General features: G+C 61.6%; 2 protein-coding genes across 2 annotated transcripts; both read left to right on the plus strand.

Moving 5' to 3' along the window:
- Positions 1-259: 259 nt before the first annotated feature.
- Positions 260-9,493, plus strand: P4HB (prolyl 4-hydroxylase subunit beta). Its single transcript, XM_024553794.3, has 11 exons — positions 260-524; positions 1,541-1,747; positions 3,161-3,294; positions 3,431-3,568; positions 6,443-6,547; positions 6,714-6,839; positions 6,973-7,173; positions 7,385-7,505; positions 7,619-7,800; positions 7,904-7,990; positions 8,621-9,493. Exons 1-11 carry the CDS (start codon positions 377-379, stop codon positions 8,699-8,701), a joined length of 1,530 nt encoding a protein of 509 aa, XP_024409562.1. The 5' UTR covers positions 260-376; the 3' UTR covers positions 8,702-9,493.
- Positions 9,494-13,069: 3,576 nt separating this feature from the next.
- PPP1R27 (protein phosphatase 1 regulatory subunit 27) lies at positions 13,070-14,350 on the plus strand. The gene is made up of 3 exons (XM_024553471.3): positions 13,070-13,451; positions 13,537-13,687; positions 14,007-14,350. The coding sequence occupies exons 1-3, from the start codon at positions 13,262-13,264 to the stop codon at positions 14,128-14,130; spliced, it is 465 nt and encodes a 154-aa protein (XP_024409239.2). The 5' UTR covers positions 13,070-13,261; the 3' UTR covers positions 14,131-14,350.
- The last annotated feature ends 161 nt before the right edge of the window (positions 14,351-14,511 follow it).

Below are 14,511 nucleotides of genomic sequence, written 5' to 3' on the forward strand. Positions count from 1 at the left end.
GGCGGCAGCCATTCCAGCACCGGAGAAAGTGTCGGAGAAAGCCACCAGTCACAAGTCGAGGGGGAGAAAGTTCTCCGTTGGGAGCCAATGAGAGGCGGGGGTTACAGTGCGAGCGCGAGCCCCTCGGCCAATTCCGGGCGAGGGCGGTGGAGTCCCGCAGACCTCTTCCGAATCCCGGACGGAGGCAGTGCGGACGTCCACTCTGGGCGCGGCGGAGGCGGGTCCCGGGATCCGTCGGCCAATAGCGGGTGGGGGCGGGCGGGGGCGGGCGGGCACGCGCGCAGCGGCCGGCTTTATAAGGACGAGGCGAGTGACGCGCGCTCTCGTGGCCTCGCTGTCCGGCGGCGCCAACCGAAGCGTCCCGCTTGCAGTCGACATGCTACGCCGCTCTCTGCTGTTCCTGGCTCTGGCCGTACTGGCCCGCGCGGGTGCTGACCCCGAGGAGGAGGACCATGTTCTGGTGCTCCACAAGGGCAACTTCGAGGAGGCGCTGGCGGCCCACAAGTACCTGCTGGTGGAGTTCTGTGAGTGCTGCCCGGGCCTCGCCGCTGTCGCGGGGTGGGGACGGGGACCGAGGGACGCCGGAGGCTCCAGGGGCGGGAGGGCTGGGGGCGCGAGGCTGGGAGAGGGGGGACCGAGGGGCGGGCGCCCGTCCCAACCTCCCTCCCCAGCCCTTGTCAGTGGATTGGGGTCCTGGGGGCTGTTAGAATTCCTTCCACCCCTGGACGCGCTGATTCCCAGCCTCGCGGAGACTCATCCTGGACAGGGACAGCCTACAGCCCTGCTGTCAAAGTCTCTGCGCCGCAGGTGCCCTGGGGACATCCCTCCTGCCCAAGCTGGACCCTCAGGGAGATGTGAGCTGAGAGCCAGGACTGCTTTTGTGTCTGACATCCACATGGCAGGATCCCTCTGCCAAAACAGGGTGGACGTGGAGGTGGGGGGTGCTGCTGTGGACTCAAAGGGACCCACCAGGATGCAGACCCCTCACGGCCCCCCAGAGCGCCCTGTGACAGCTATCTCCAGAACCCAAACTTGGTGTTTATACGTGTTTAAGCCCTGCCTACCTGGGGTGGACATCTTGGGCCCAACACAGCTGCTACCCTCCGCGAAGAAGTAGACTTGTCCTCACAGTGTAAAGAGCCAGTTGCGAGGACAGGTGTGCACAGATGTGTATCACATGCTTGTGATTAGGTCTTAATGTGGGTGGTCTTGACTTCTTAACTTCTCGGCTTTCCCAAAGGGAATTTCTGAGGACAGGTCTGCCCCAGTTGCCTGCATGCAGGTAATAGGAAGTTGCTGATGGTTAAAGAGTTTGTCTTCCTTTGCTGAATGGGGACAGAGCAGAGTGGGAAGTGGTGTTCGTTTGTCATTCATGGCCTCTGTCCCCGTATTGCCCAAGAGCACGAAGCTATCAGCTCATCCTCGTGTGTCGAGAGAGTTATCTTGCTGAGCAGATAAGTGTTCAGGGAGGGAAGTACCTGTGGAGGACGGAAGCAGGGAGCTGGGTCCAGTGCTCTTCAGCATCTTGCGCTCCTTTCAGATGCCCCCTGGTGTGGCCACTGCAAAGCTCTGGCCCCGGAGTATGCCAAAGCAGCTGGGAAACTGAAGGCTGAAGGCTCGGAGATCAGACTGGCGAAGGTCGATGCTACGGAGGAGTCTGACCTGGCCCAGCAGCACGGCGTCCGCGGCTACCCCACCATCAAGTTCTTCAAGAACGGAGACACAGCCTCCCCCAGAGAGTACACAGGTCTGACCTCAGCTCTGCCCGTCCTGTCTGGGGGGGGGGACCTGCCTGTAGGCCCCGGGGGATTCCTGAGGGGTGGGAGGCCCGTTTTCAGAAACGTGGAGGGAAACGGTCCTTGGACCGAGTTCTTGGTCTAGTTCTAGTTTGGCCTTCGAGGAAAACTCTCATCCTGGAAGAACTTCCCAAGTGAAGAGGGACATCCTGGGCGTGGACAGCAGGCCAAGAGTGGGAGGCTGGAGCGCCAAGGGCAGCATTGCCGTCAGCCGTGCCAGCCGCTAACCTGGGCACTGGGGGCTTTCCACAGGGAAGGGCTGGGGATCAGACGGCCGGCTCACAGCTGTTGGGCAGACCTCGAATTCAAGCCCTGCTCCTTCCACCCAGCCCTCAGCTGCTGCTTGCTCATCTGACGCTGCTTGCACAGGGCTGGGCCCTTTGTCACCCAGGCAGTACCTGTGACAACAGGAGACTCTTGTCCACAGAACCGGTTCTGTGGCTCAGCTGTCAGAAGCCACTGAGGCGGCCTGGCCCGTGAGCTCTGCCAGCAGCAGCACTGGTCTCACTGGGCAGCTGCTCATGAGTTCTGTGTTGTTCGTGGGCATTTGTTTTAAGTTGTCGCCCAAATTAAATTACTGATTTTAGAGAGAGGGGAGGGGAGCGAGAAAGAGGGGGGGAGAAACATCCATGTGAGAGAAATATTGATAGGTTGCTTCTTGTATGTGGCTGGACCTGGGACAGAACCTGCAACCCAGGCCTGTGCCCTGACCGGGAATCAAACCGGCGACCTTTTGGTTTGCAGGATGAAGCCCAAGCAACTGAGCCACAGCGGTCAGGGCAGCAGAGTTTTACTTTAAACGTGAAATTCGGCAAGCCAGGTAGTCAGACACTGTCTCAGGAGGACCAGCCGCTTTCCTCCCCACTCTCTTTGCTCTGAGTGGCGCCCAAGAGACTGTCGTCTTGCTAGTCCAGGAGCTGTGGGGACAAGAGCGCTTAACCAGCCCGGGCCAGGGGGGCAGGTTGTGTTCAGCCCGTTTTTACAGGGGAAACTGGAAGCAGGGCTGACTTTTTAAACAGTCCTAGCACACCTCTAGTTGAGACGAAGCCGACTGGGAGACCCTTGGAGGGAGCGAGTCTATGCGTTTAGTGAACCCAAATGTCAAGGACAATTAGAAAACGCAAAGGAACTAGAGAAGAAGAGGGATCTGTGATCCTATGAGCCAGAGGCATCCACTGCCTTGTAGATGTGGCCGCGGCCTTGAGCACACGGGAAGCCTTTGTGGGCCCTGGACGCCCACGGCCGCATGGACAGGGCGCCTCTTCAGGGCGAGAGGCAGCCTTGTTTGGGTCTGGTGGAGAGCTCAGGTCAGGGAGGGAGGGCGGGCCCAGTTTCCAGCGGACTCTGCCTGTGTTTGGGTGCAGCTGGCAGAGAAGCCGATGACATTGTGAACTGGCTGAAGAAGCGCACGGGCCCCGCAGCCACCACGCTGCTGGACGGGGCTGCCGCAGAGGCCTTGGTGGAATCCAGCGAGGTGACCGTAATCGGCTTCTTCAAGGTAGAGATTTTGGGGCTCATCTCGGGTCTTCTCAGCCATGGCCTCAGAGGACGGGTCCCTGTGGTCCACTCTGCTGCGGACCCGGGCCGGGGTCCTTGGTACTGGGGCTGCTGCCACCTCTGGTTCTCCTCGACAGGATGCAGAGTCAGACGCTGCCAAGCAGTTCCTGCTGGCAGCAGAGGCTGTCGACGACATTCCCTTCGGGATCACGTCCAAAAGCGATGTGTTCTCCAAATACCAGCTGGCCAAGGATGGGGTCGTGCTGTTTAAGAAGGTGAGTGGCCCAGGGCGGCGGTGCCTGGGGGCGGGATTGAGGCTCTAGGCTGGGGCCGGCATTGCCTTCCTGTTGCTGAATGCTCCTCAAGGACCTTGGCCAGGGATGCTGGACTGCCAGCCTGGCGGTTATCAGGGCCTATTGTGCAACATCAGGCCATTGGTGCCACTCCGATGGTGCCCTTCGGCCTTCTGTTCGGCTCCTGTAGAGCGGGCACAGTGTTCTGTGAGGGCGGAGTTGCTTTGGAGGGTTAGCTTGGAGACAAAGTAACAACGCTGGCAGTTTTGGGCATTGGTTCTGTGGCGTTAGCTACACCGTGTGTGGTGCAACATTATTTCTACCTCTGAAACTTTTTTTCCCCCAGCCCTGCCTAGGAGTTCCCAGGGCCCCTGTCGGGGAGCCCTTCCTCTTCCTAAGGGGCTGCTGGTGTCTTAGCCGCTGTGTATCTTCACGCTATGGCCACAGTGAAGGGGCTCTGCCTTTTTTTTGAAGTTTTTATTGATTGATTTCAGAGAGAAAAAGAAGCATTGTGTCCATTCATTTGCGCATTTGGGGGTCGGTTCTTGTCTGTGCCCTGACCGGGGATCGAGCCCACAACCTTGGCATATTGGGACGATGCTCTAACCAGCTGAGCCCCCAGCCAGGGCCAGGGCCAGGGCCAGGGGCTGGGGGTGTCTTTGCATTTTATTTCAGCCACCAGGCTGTGGGTAGGGGGGAGGCAGCCAAGCACCCCTGCGCTGGGCACAGAGCTGTCCCTGGCTTGGGGGACAACAAGCATGTGCAGAGTAGAGGGGAGAGCAGGCTGTGACAGGGGCCGGAAGGCAGGGTGCATGTCTTCGGGGTGCAGGTAGGAGTGCGCCCAGTCTGTTAAGAGGACGTGGTGAGGACGGGGGAGAGAGGCGCTGGCCTCCAGCTCTGCCTCAGGGTGGGGATGGCGTTTTCTGCAGGACCTGCTGGGCAGGGGGGAGGCCCCTCAGCCGCTCTGGGTAGAACTCACGTCAGCACACGCTCTGTCCCTCCTGGGCGGACGCACTCACAATGCCCGCTGAAGGGGTGGGACTGAGCGGGTGCTCATCAGTGCAAACTCGACCGAGGCTGTAACTGACGTCTGTGGAGGAGGAACTGTCCGGCGTTGAGTGAAGCCGCGCCCTGAAGATGGTTCGGGTTAAGAGGCCCTCGCCCCTGACACCGAGGGTGCGTGCTTTCCCAGAGTCGTGGGCGTGGGTGATCGCGAAGATGTGTCCTCGAAGGTTGGACCCGCCATTTCTCACTCTGCAGAAACCGCAGTGCTGGCCGGTGTCCGTGTCTGCGCAGGCTGGCACCACTGCACCCGGGGTCTGGTGCAGAGCCCCCTGTGGGGACCGGCCCACTGGCCCTATCTTTCTCGCCTTTACTTGCTTCCCTTCCTTCAGGCTCTTCACCCCAGTTCCTCACAGCGCGCTGGGTCTTCATGTGCTCCTGGGGCTGAGCCGGCTGCCGCTTGCTGGCCAGGCTGGCGGGGACACGGTGGCACCAGCGGCACTCACAGGGCCTGGCCCATGGGCTTCGGAGCTGAGCGCCCTGTGTCTTTGTTCTGACACCCGCTCTGTTTTCTTTTGAGTGGTGGGGCGGGTGTGGGGCCAGCCTCCCCACCGCCTGCCATGTCCAGCCTTTCTGTGACGTCGTCTCTGAGGGTGGCAGGGCTGGCTCCTGCAGCCAGCCCCAACTAAATGACGGCTGTCTGTTTGCTTTTTACCAAAGTAGATGGCAGACGTAGCGTCACGTGGCAACGGTACCAGAAAGGCTGCGGCTCAGAAGAGCGGCAGCCCCGCGTGACACTGGGCAGACGCTGCTCGCTGCACAGAGGGGCGGGGAGCGGCTGTCTGCACCCCATCGGGGCTTGGCATCTCCCTGGGCATGGGGCCTGGCCGGCTGATTGGGCTGCGGCCAGGGCTGCTGCCTCTCAGAGTTGTGCGCTTGGCCATGGTGTTTCTGCCCTTCTCACCCTCCCCACGTTTGAGGGTTTGGGGAAGGTGGAGCCGGATTCAGCCGCAGCCAGTGGGGAGCAGGGGCCGGGGCCTTGCCTGGGCGCCAGGCCCTCCGCATGGTCTGTGGTGGGTGAGGTGGGAAGTGGCCCCTGCTTTTCTGGAAGCTACTTGGAAGAAGTGCAGAGAGAATTGAGCAGGAAGGAAAGGCCTGTACTTCCTCCGCAGTCAGCCAAGGGGTGGCAATGGAGGGCCCACCCCAACTGCCACCCAGAGATGCTCGGGCACAGGACACACCTGTGTCAGGCAGCCCCCCATTCATGGCCCCAGGACTTGACAGGGGTCCTGGAGAGCCGTTTGGTTTTTTGGGGGGTTTGTTTTTTAAAGAGTTTATATATTTTTAGAGAGGGGAAAAGGGAGGGAGAAAGAAAGCAAAAGACATCAATGTTTGGTTGTCTCTCACACGCCACCAGTTGGGGACCTAGCCCGCCCTCAACCCAGGCGTGTGCCCTGACTGGGAATCGAACTGGTGACCTTTTGGTTCACAGGCTGGTGCGCAGTCCACTGAGCCACACCAGGCAGGGCTCAGAGAGCTTCTGTTTAAATGGAATGCAGTTGTTGATTTTTATTATGTTACAAATGAGAACTGAGAAATTTTTTGAAAATAAACATAATTCATTCTAAAATAACAATAGAAAATTAGTCACATGCTATCAAAAGTAATGTTTTTGTAAACGTTAATTTTTCCTGGACATTTCAATGCTGGGGCCCGCTGGCTTCAGAGGAGCCCATGGGGCAGGGTGTGGGCCAGCTGGTCCCTGCTGGCCTGTGCTGGCCCAAGCCGAGCTGTCTGGGGACACTTGTGGCCTCGTGGAGCCCTCGGTGCTCAGAGCCCTCTCTCTGTCCACAGTTTGACGAAGGTCGGAACGACTTTGAGGGGGAGGTCACCAAAGAGAAGCTGCTGGACTTCATCAAGCACAACCAGCTCCCGCTGGTCATCGAGTTCACCGAGCAGGTGTGGCCCCGCTGCTGGGCCTGCCCCGTAGTGGGGGGGCCCCGGGGGCCCACTTTCACAGTCCCCATTGTCACCCAGGCTTCTGGTGGTGAGTCCGTGGAGCCCGTGTGTTGCGTCCGTAGCCCAGCTCGCGGCTGAGCCCCAGTACCCTGTGTTTGTGACACAGACGGCCCCCAAGATCTTCGGAGGCGAGGTCAAGACTCACACCCTGCTGTTCCTGCCGAAGGGCGCTCCTGACTATGCGCACAAGCTGAGCAACTTTAGGAAAGCCGCTGAGAGCTTCAAGGGCAAGGTGTGTGGCCCTTCCCGAGGACAAGGGCGGGCCGGGGCTTCCTCCCGCGTGGGACTCCCTGTCTGCAGGGCCGCGCCAAGCCAGGGCTGCCTTCTCCCTGCGGCTGCTCTCAACACCCCTCTTCTCCCCCAAGATCCTGTTCATATTCATCGACAGCGACCACACCGACAACCAGCGCATCCTGGAGTTCTTCGGCCTCAAGAAGGAGGAGTGCCCCGCCGTGCGCCTCATCACCCTGGAGGAGGAGATGACCAAGTACAAGCCTGAGTCCAATGAGCTGACTGCAGAGAAGATCACGGACTTCTGCCAACGCTTTCTGGAGGGCAAGGTCAAGGTGCGAACCGGGCCCGGGCTGGGCCTGGCCTGCCAGCCCCTCATTTCACAGTGTGGCCCTGAAGCCGTGGGCTTGGAACCCTGAGGACAGGCCCCTGGCAGCGGGAGAGCGACCTTTGCTGCCACATTGTGTGGGGAGAGTGGGGCACCCTGGGCCTGTGGGCGGGGGCTGTGGAGGCCACATCCCTGATCCCACCCCACCCGCCCTCCAGCCTCACCTGATGAGCCAGGAGCTGCCCGAAGACTGGGACAGGCAGCCCGTGAAAGTGCTGGTCGGGAAGAACTTTGAAGAGGTTGCTTTCGACGAGAAAAAGAACGTGTTTGTCGAGTTCTGTGAGTGACGCCTCTCCCTGGGTTTGAGGACCCCGGGGTGGGGTGGGGGCGTGGGGGCAGGAGCGGCCTCCTGGCCCCGTGGGACTCAGCCCTGCTCACTCTGCCGCTTCCAGATGCCCCGTGGTGCGGCCACTGCAAGCAGCTGGCTCCCATCTGGGATAAGTTGGGAGAGACGTACAAGGACCACGAAAACATTGTCATCGCCAAGATGGACTCAACAGCCAACGAGGTGGAGGCCGTCAAAGTGCACAGCTTCCCCACACTCAAGTTCTTCCCCGCCAGCGCAGACCGCACGGTGTGCCTCCGGGCGGCGGGGCGGGGCCGCCCTTGAAGCCCCTGCCTCCAGCAGGGAGGGGAAGGCGCTGCCAGGGTCTGCTTCTCACTCCCCCTGCCCACAGGTCATTGATTACAACGGGGAGCGGACGCTGGACGGCTTTAAGAAGTTCTTAGAGAGCGGTGGCCAGGACGGGGCCGGGGATGACGACGTGAGTGCTGGTTGCCCTGGTCGGCCTCTGCGGCCACGGCCTGCAGGCCACTGGGCACAGCTGCAGGGTTGAGCGAGGTCACACACACACACACACACACACACACACACACACTCTCTCTCTCTCTCTCTCTCTCTCTCTCTCTCTCTCTCTCTCCCTCTCCCCTCTCCCTCTCCCTTCAGCACCAGTGTGCGGGGTGCTGTGCCGGCTCTCACGCAGTCTTAGCACCTGCCCCACATGGTTCTCTGCTGGGTGCTGATGTCACCCCCCAGCCCCTCGCCTGAGGTGCTCTGTCCGTCATGGTCAGCTGTGGGGCAGCAGAGGGGGCGTCAGACTTGGTCCCAGACCAAGAGGGTGTGACAGGGATGGGGCTGGTGACCAGCAGGACATTCGTGTCGAGAGCAGAGGCCACCCAAAAGCCCTGGGGAAGTGGGCGAGGGGCCACTCTAGCTGTTGAGCTGTTGGTGTGATCGGGACGGGTGGCCTGTGGTCAGTGGGCTGTTGCTGTCTCCACATTCCCTGAGGGATGGAGGGAGCAGACGTGTGCTGGGGCCGGGGCAGAGCCCTGGTGGCCAGGCATGGGGGTCAGGCCATGACCTTCCAGGGACGCCCCCCTTCACTCTGCCCCAGGACCTGGAAGACCTGGAGGAAGCGGAGGAGCCTGACCTGGAGGAGGACGAGGACCACAAAGCTATGAAGGATGAGCTGTGAGGCGGAGACCAGCCAGGCCCCGCCCCTTGGGCGCTGCACCCCCGCAGCTCTGCTTCCAGCCACCCGCTCCCCAGGGAGGACGGAGCCCCAATCTGAAATGCAGGGGACTTTCTGAAGCAACACTTCACCCTCACACACGTGTCCGCTGGAACCCGTCCCTGCCCTCTGCTTCTCAGGCTTCGGACGGGGGCTGCCCCAGGACAGCCCAGCCCGTCCGGGCGTCTCTTCACGGGGAGGCGCCTGTGTGCGGTCTTGCCCAGAGCGGCCGAAACGCCCTGCAGCCTCGCTCTGGCAGTGCCACCTGCCCGTTAAGCTGTAGTCCTGTCACTTCAGTGAGATGCCACCTGTGGGGTTTTAGACATTTGGGGGTGTCAGGGTGTCTGTCCCACCTTAGCCAGGCCGCCCTGGAGACAGATGTCCCCTGCATGGAGAGGGACCGGGCCAGGCTGGACAGGCCCCTCCCACCTGTGCCAGTGTTTCGGCGACTGCACATGGTCCTTGTGTGGTCTGGTCAAGGCAGACTGCAGGCCCTCTGTCCCTGGGACCCCGCCAGGACGCAGGGGCCATGGGCGCCAGCTGGGCAGGACGGGGCCCTTCCCAAAGCCGGCTCCTGGCTGCTCTGACTCTAGGGCGCCCACAGCCCGCGCCATGCAGAGCCCAGGCCCCCCACTTCCAGGCTGGGCAACAGCCAGGGATCTCCACCCAATCAGCTGTCAACAGTTCTTCAGGCATTTCTCCCAAAAGATTGGAATTGGACACACTGGCCCAATAAAGTGGAAATTTTACTACCTACCTCTGCTTTATGGTCTCCAGGCCTTGGGGGTGGGGGCTGCTCCTATAGAGACACCTCCTTGGAGCCCCCAGTCTGTCACCAAGTGCCTGGCCTGGGAGCACAGGCAGGTCACCAGGTGGGGGCAGGGGAGGGGCTGCCTGTCCTGCCCTGGGGCTGGCTTACTGGTTCACCTGTGACAGTTGTGTCTGGCATCTGGTGGTCACAAGGTGGGTCCTGCTCGGGACACGGGGCACGGCCCCACGCCAGCAAGCAGGCCAGAGGTGCGGGGCTGCTGTGGGGTGACCGTCCTGCCCTTGCAGGGCCCCGTGGGAAGCCAGCCCTCTGGCTCCACAAACAGGCAAAATGGCAGGATCCTGTGCTTATCACGAAACATCCACAGGAAAAACAGCCAGGCACCAAGGTTTTAAAATGTACTCTGACTTGCAGAAGCTCAGCTTGTAGTTTGCTGTGGAAAGAAAGGCACAATGAGGCTTGAGGGTGTGATGGGGCTGCTGTGGGCCGAGAGTACTTGGGAGCCTGGGCCAGGGACACCCCTGGGGCCTGGCCCAGGCTCGGCATCTGTCACTGCTTGCACTAGGCAGCCAGGAGGGCCCGAGACAAAGCCACGTGGAGCCCACGTGGTCCATCAAAGTCCTGTCCCCAACCTGCTGCCTGGAGCAGGAAGTGTGAGTGTTTCTGATCCAGGCTCCCGTGCTGGTAGGGGCTTCCAGGCACCGGTGTCACTGTGGACTCGTGTGGTTCTCTGCAAGGCCACAGCCCACAGGGAGGTGGGGGTGCCGTCTCCCTCCCGACGGTCTCGCTCCCAGCAGGAAGCCCTTGTGCCTGCCTTGCCCTCCCAGTGCCACCAGCCAATACCCAGGCCCTCAGGACTGTCCCCGACTGCAGCAGGGCATGGGGCGGGGCTGACTATAATCTGGGCGGGGGGGGGGGGGGGGGGAGGGGGGTGTCACTGAGAAGTCAGCTCTGCCACCCAAACCTGGGCAGTGTCTCAGCACACAGGGCTGTCAGGGGCACAGCCACGAGAGGCGGGCTCTGTCCCCCCTGTGCTCCCCACCCCTGTGACAGAGCCTGGCCCTTCGCACAAGTTGTGTCTGTCACGTGCCCCAGCAGGGGTGTTACCGATGCTGGTCCAATCTCTCCAGGTGGCAGGAAGCCACCCCCCTGGGATGCAGACCAGGGCTGCTGGGCCTGGCGGGGGTGGAAGGGATCGGGGCCCTTGGCCTCTTCAAAGTAAGCCCTCTGTGTCTACCCTCTAGGTGGCAGGAACTTACAGTCACGCCAACCAGGCACCTCACAAGTCCCGCAGGCTGACGAGGGTCAGGGCAGAGCCGCCTGCACGCACACGGCTCCATGCCGGTGCAGGAAAGGCAGGCTGTGCCCACGGGGGCAGGTTATACTGCTGGTGGCCCGCTGCTGCTTCGGGGCATGCTTATGGTTCCGTGGCCGTGAATGCCTTTTAGGGGGTCCGCTGTGACCGGGAGACGGGGGCCCCTCTTAGCGTCTCCAACACCGCCACCCCCACAGGCTTGCCCCTCCTGCCTCTGGCCCAGGTCCTGGTGGCTCTTGGGGAGGGCCATGCCGCTGGGGGCAGCTTCACCCGTGGCTCTTTCATCTGATCCTCTGAGCGGGGAGGGCAGACAAAACTTTCCACAGCACCAGAAAACGTAATCTTCACATCAAAGGAAAGTTCTGTCTTCTGTCTTCAGGCTTGAGCTGTTGGTCTCCAAGCTTCACGTAAATAAGCCAGGAGAAACTGTACCTGACTCCTCCCCAGCGAACGGGAGTCAGACCACCAGCCTGTCCTCCAAGCCCCCAGGGGGCAGGAACGCTGAGCATCACCCTTCGGCGGGGCCCTCGCAGGGCCTGGGGTCACCAGACAGCTGGAGAAAACCCACCAGGGCTGAGAGGCTGTCTTGGTGGCCTGTTCTGCAGTGTGTGGTGCGAGGCTTTGCGCCCAGAGGGTGCAAAACACAGGGGTAAGCAAAAGTAGATGAAGCGACCAGCCATCGTAACCTACATCGTCTGAGAAGACAAATGATACCAATAAGTAATACGATAATTAGTAACTGGTAACACCCGAATAAACTCTCATGTATTCACAACTGTAAACCTACTTTTGCCCACCCCGTCCTGTCCATTTGGTGACTTGAGTTTGTTGGGCTGAGACCAGCTTGGTGACACAGGGGAGCTGGTGACCCCACTGCCTGCCTCTGCCCCGGGGACAGTGCTGGCCAGCAGGGGCATCTCGCCATGGTCATGGGCTGCACTGCGTCCCCCTCAGCAGCCACATGTTGAGGCACCAACCCCAGGATGTCAGGGTGGGACCTTAGGTGGAAAGGGGGTTGATACCAATGTAGTCAAGAGAGGGCTCCCTGGAATGGGGGGGGCCATACTCCATGGGCTGGTGTCCTTACAAAGAGGGAATGTGGCACACAGACAGCCCCCCAGGGAGAACGCCCTGTGGACATGGAGCCGGGGCCAGACTGAAGCACCAGCCAGCAGAGCGCACTGAGGGGGGCCGCCTACAGAGCCAGGAGGAGCCGACACTTTTTCCCGAACTTCCAGACTCCAGAACCAGGAGAGAATCAAGTCCTGTTTAAGGTCCTGCATCTGGCAACCTGTCCCAGTGGCGAAATGGCCAGCTCAGGTGTGTGGGGCCTTCTTGGCCCCACGGGCACATGCCCGGCCCAGCTCAGCTCCACATGCGTCTCGGGCTTCCATCTTTCCTGCTGGCTCCTCTCCCGCACCCAGGCCTGTGCCCCACCTCAGGCCCCAGTGGCTGCCGTGACCACAGGTGGCCCTGGCCCAGCCTGCTGGACTGTCTTCTGAAAGTTCCACTGGCCTCAGTCCTGCAGGTAAGTCGGCACCGGGCCAGCTGCAGAAAGCACACCCGCCCCTGGGACATCACGTCCTATCCCTGGGGTGCAGACTTGATGCCACCTGCAGTGTGAGCACGTGTCCAATTGGTAGCAGGAACCTGGAACCGGAACTGGGGGCAGAGACTGGGGTCAGGATGGAGAGGAACAGGCCACATGGGCTGGGCCTGCAGAGGGTGTCGGACGGGTGGGGTGGGACAGCCTGAGTGGGAGCTGAGGTATTGGGACTCTAGCCTGGGGGGTTCTCCAGCAGGAGGGCGGCACCACTTGGTAGAAGTGCAACACTGGTACAGCCATAACGGAAGGTGACGTGTCACTGGGGGAGACCGGTCAGGCCAGGCCTTCTGCCCGGCACTGCCCTGATTTCCTAGGATTGGGCAGCTCTAACTTTCTGTGAGGTAGAGGTGCCGCCCCCACTGGACATGAGGCCCTTCTCCCAGAGTTCCAGGCCTACACCCTCTGCTGTCCTTGGTACCAGCTTGCCTTCCTCATAGGCCCTGTCCTTCGGGTGCTCTCTGTAAGGCACCTTCTAAGTCCAGCCGTGGGGCCGGGTGCGACGGCCAGCCAGGAAGGATCTGACCCCTTTGGCCGGGCACAGCAACAGGTGGGCTGAAAGAGGAGCCAGTAAACTTGATCTGAGTGTGAGGCGGAGAGCGGCTCGGTTTCAGCTCCCGTGGGGCGAGGGTGACCGTGCAGCTTTATATAGCCCTCGGGGCCCATATAAACGGGCGCTGCTCTTGCACAAGGGGCACAGGCAGCAGATCTGTAGCCGTGCAGGAAGCCACCGTCCTGGGCTCCAGCACCCTGCCCACTAGTCTGGGTCGGGCTGGGCACATTCCTCCCCCTGAGCAATAGGACCCTCGCAGGGCAGCCCGCACCACAGCCTCCAGGATGCCCAGCAGAACTGTCCGCTATGTCCGCTATAGCCCACGGCAGCGGCGGCGGCGGATGCTGGCCCAGCGCAGCGTGCGCTTCCCTAACGATGTCCTGTTCCTGGACCACATCCGCCAGGGCGACCTAGAGCAGGTGGGGCGCTTCCTCCGAGCTCGGAAAGTGGCCCTGGACACCATCTACCCCTCCGGTGAGTGCCTGAAGGGCCAGCTGAGGTCTGCGGGGGCGGCAGGGGAAGGCCTCTGCGTTGACCCTGCCTGCCCTGCCCTTCCCAGGCTTGGCGGCCCTGCACGAAGCCGTCCTGTCTGGAAACCTGGAGTGTGTGAAGCTGCTGGTCAAACACGGGGCCGACATTCACCAGCGGGATGAGACAGGCTGGACACCCCTGCACATCGCCTGCAGCGATGGGTACCCTGACATTGCCAGGTGAGAGGGTGAGGCCAGCAGCTTCCTCCCAGCCCTCCTGCCTCAAGTGGCCTGCAGGATGTGGTCTCCAAAAGCTGGCCCTGGGGGCGTAGCTGAGAACCCTCAGGGCTCTGGGAATCTCCTCTCTGCCCTGTTGTCCTCCCTAGAGCAGATGGGAAAAGTCAGCTGTAGTTTCTGAAAGGTCACCTTTCTTACCCCTCACCCCAGCAGGAAAAAACAAAAGCAGGTGGGTCTCAGGGCTCCAGCCGGCTCCCCTGGGCTTTGGGGGGTTCCTCCAGGCCATGTCCCTACTGCAACCTGGGCGGCCCTTTCACCTCAGGTACCTCATCTCCCTGGGGGCAGACAGAGAGGCAGCCAACGACGACGGCGACCTGCCTTCCGACCTCATTGACCCGGACTTCAAGGACCTGGTGGAGCTCTTCAAGGGGACTAGGATGGACTGAGCCCGGCCCTGCCCCCCGACGGCTCGCACCCCGCCCCGCCGCGGGGCCGGGGCTGGCCAGGACCCCGTTAGCTGGACACAACTCCCGTCCCAACCCCTCTGGCCTGGCTTTTTCTCCAGGTGATTTTTTATTGTTGCACTTTGTACTTTTTCAATAAACATGATGCCCCAGCCAGTGGTGGTGCCTTGACTGCTGGAGACACCCGCCCGTCCCAGTCTCAGACTCCAGCCGCTCCCGGGGGCCAGCGGACCCTGCCATCCGCGCCGGGCCGGAGCCTGGGGCAGCCCCGGAGCCCCGCAGGTCCGGACGCTACGGCCCCACCAGCTGACAGAAGCCCAGCCGCCCCGCGGGCCGGCGCGCCGGTCGTCACGTGGCCTGCGG

This window comes from Desmodus rotundus, unplaced genomic scaffold (genome assembly GCF_022682495.2).
Source record: "Desmodus rotundus isolate HL8 unplaced genomic scaffold, HLdesRot8A.1 manual_scaffold_420, whole genome shotgun sequence".
In the NCBI taxonomy this organism is placed as follows: domain Eukaryota; kingdom Metazoa; phylum Chordata; class Mammalia; order Chiroptera; family Phyllostomidae; genus Desmodus; species Desmodus rotundus.

Bases quoted from the DNA above. Each gene is read 5' to 3' on its own strand.
- P4HB (XM_024553794.3), top strand. From the start codon at position 377: ATGCTACGCCGCTCTCTGCTGTTCCTGGCTCTGGCCGTACTGGCCCGC. The intron at 3,295-3,430 runs GTAGAGATTTTG...TCTCCTCGACAG, and splicing joins CCGTAATCGGCTTCTTCAAG to GATGCAGAGTCAGACGCTGC. The intron at 6,548-6,713 runs GTGTGGCCCCGC...TTTGTGACACAG, and splicing joins TCATCGAGTTCACCGAGCAG to ACGGCCCCCAAGATCTTCGG.
- PPP1R27 (XM_024553471.3), top strand. From the start codon at position 13,262: ATGCCCAGCAGAACTGTCCGCTATGTCCGCTATAGCCCACGGCAGCGG. The intron at 13,452-13,536 runs GTGAGTGCCTGA...TGCCCTTCCCAG, and splicing joins GGACACCATCTACCCCTCCG to GCTTGGCGGCCCTGCACGAA. The intron at 13,688-14,006 runs GTGAGAGGGTGA...CTTTCACCTCAG, and splicing joins GGGTACCCTGACATTGCCAG to GTACCTCATCTCCCTGGGGG.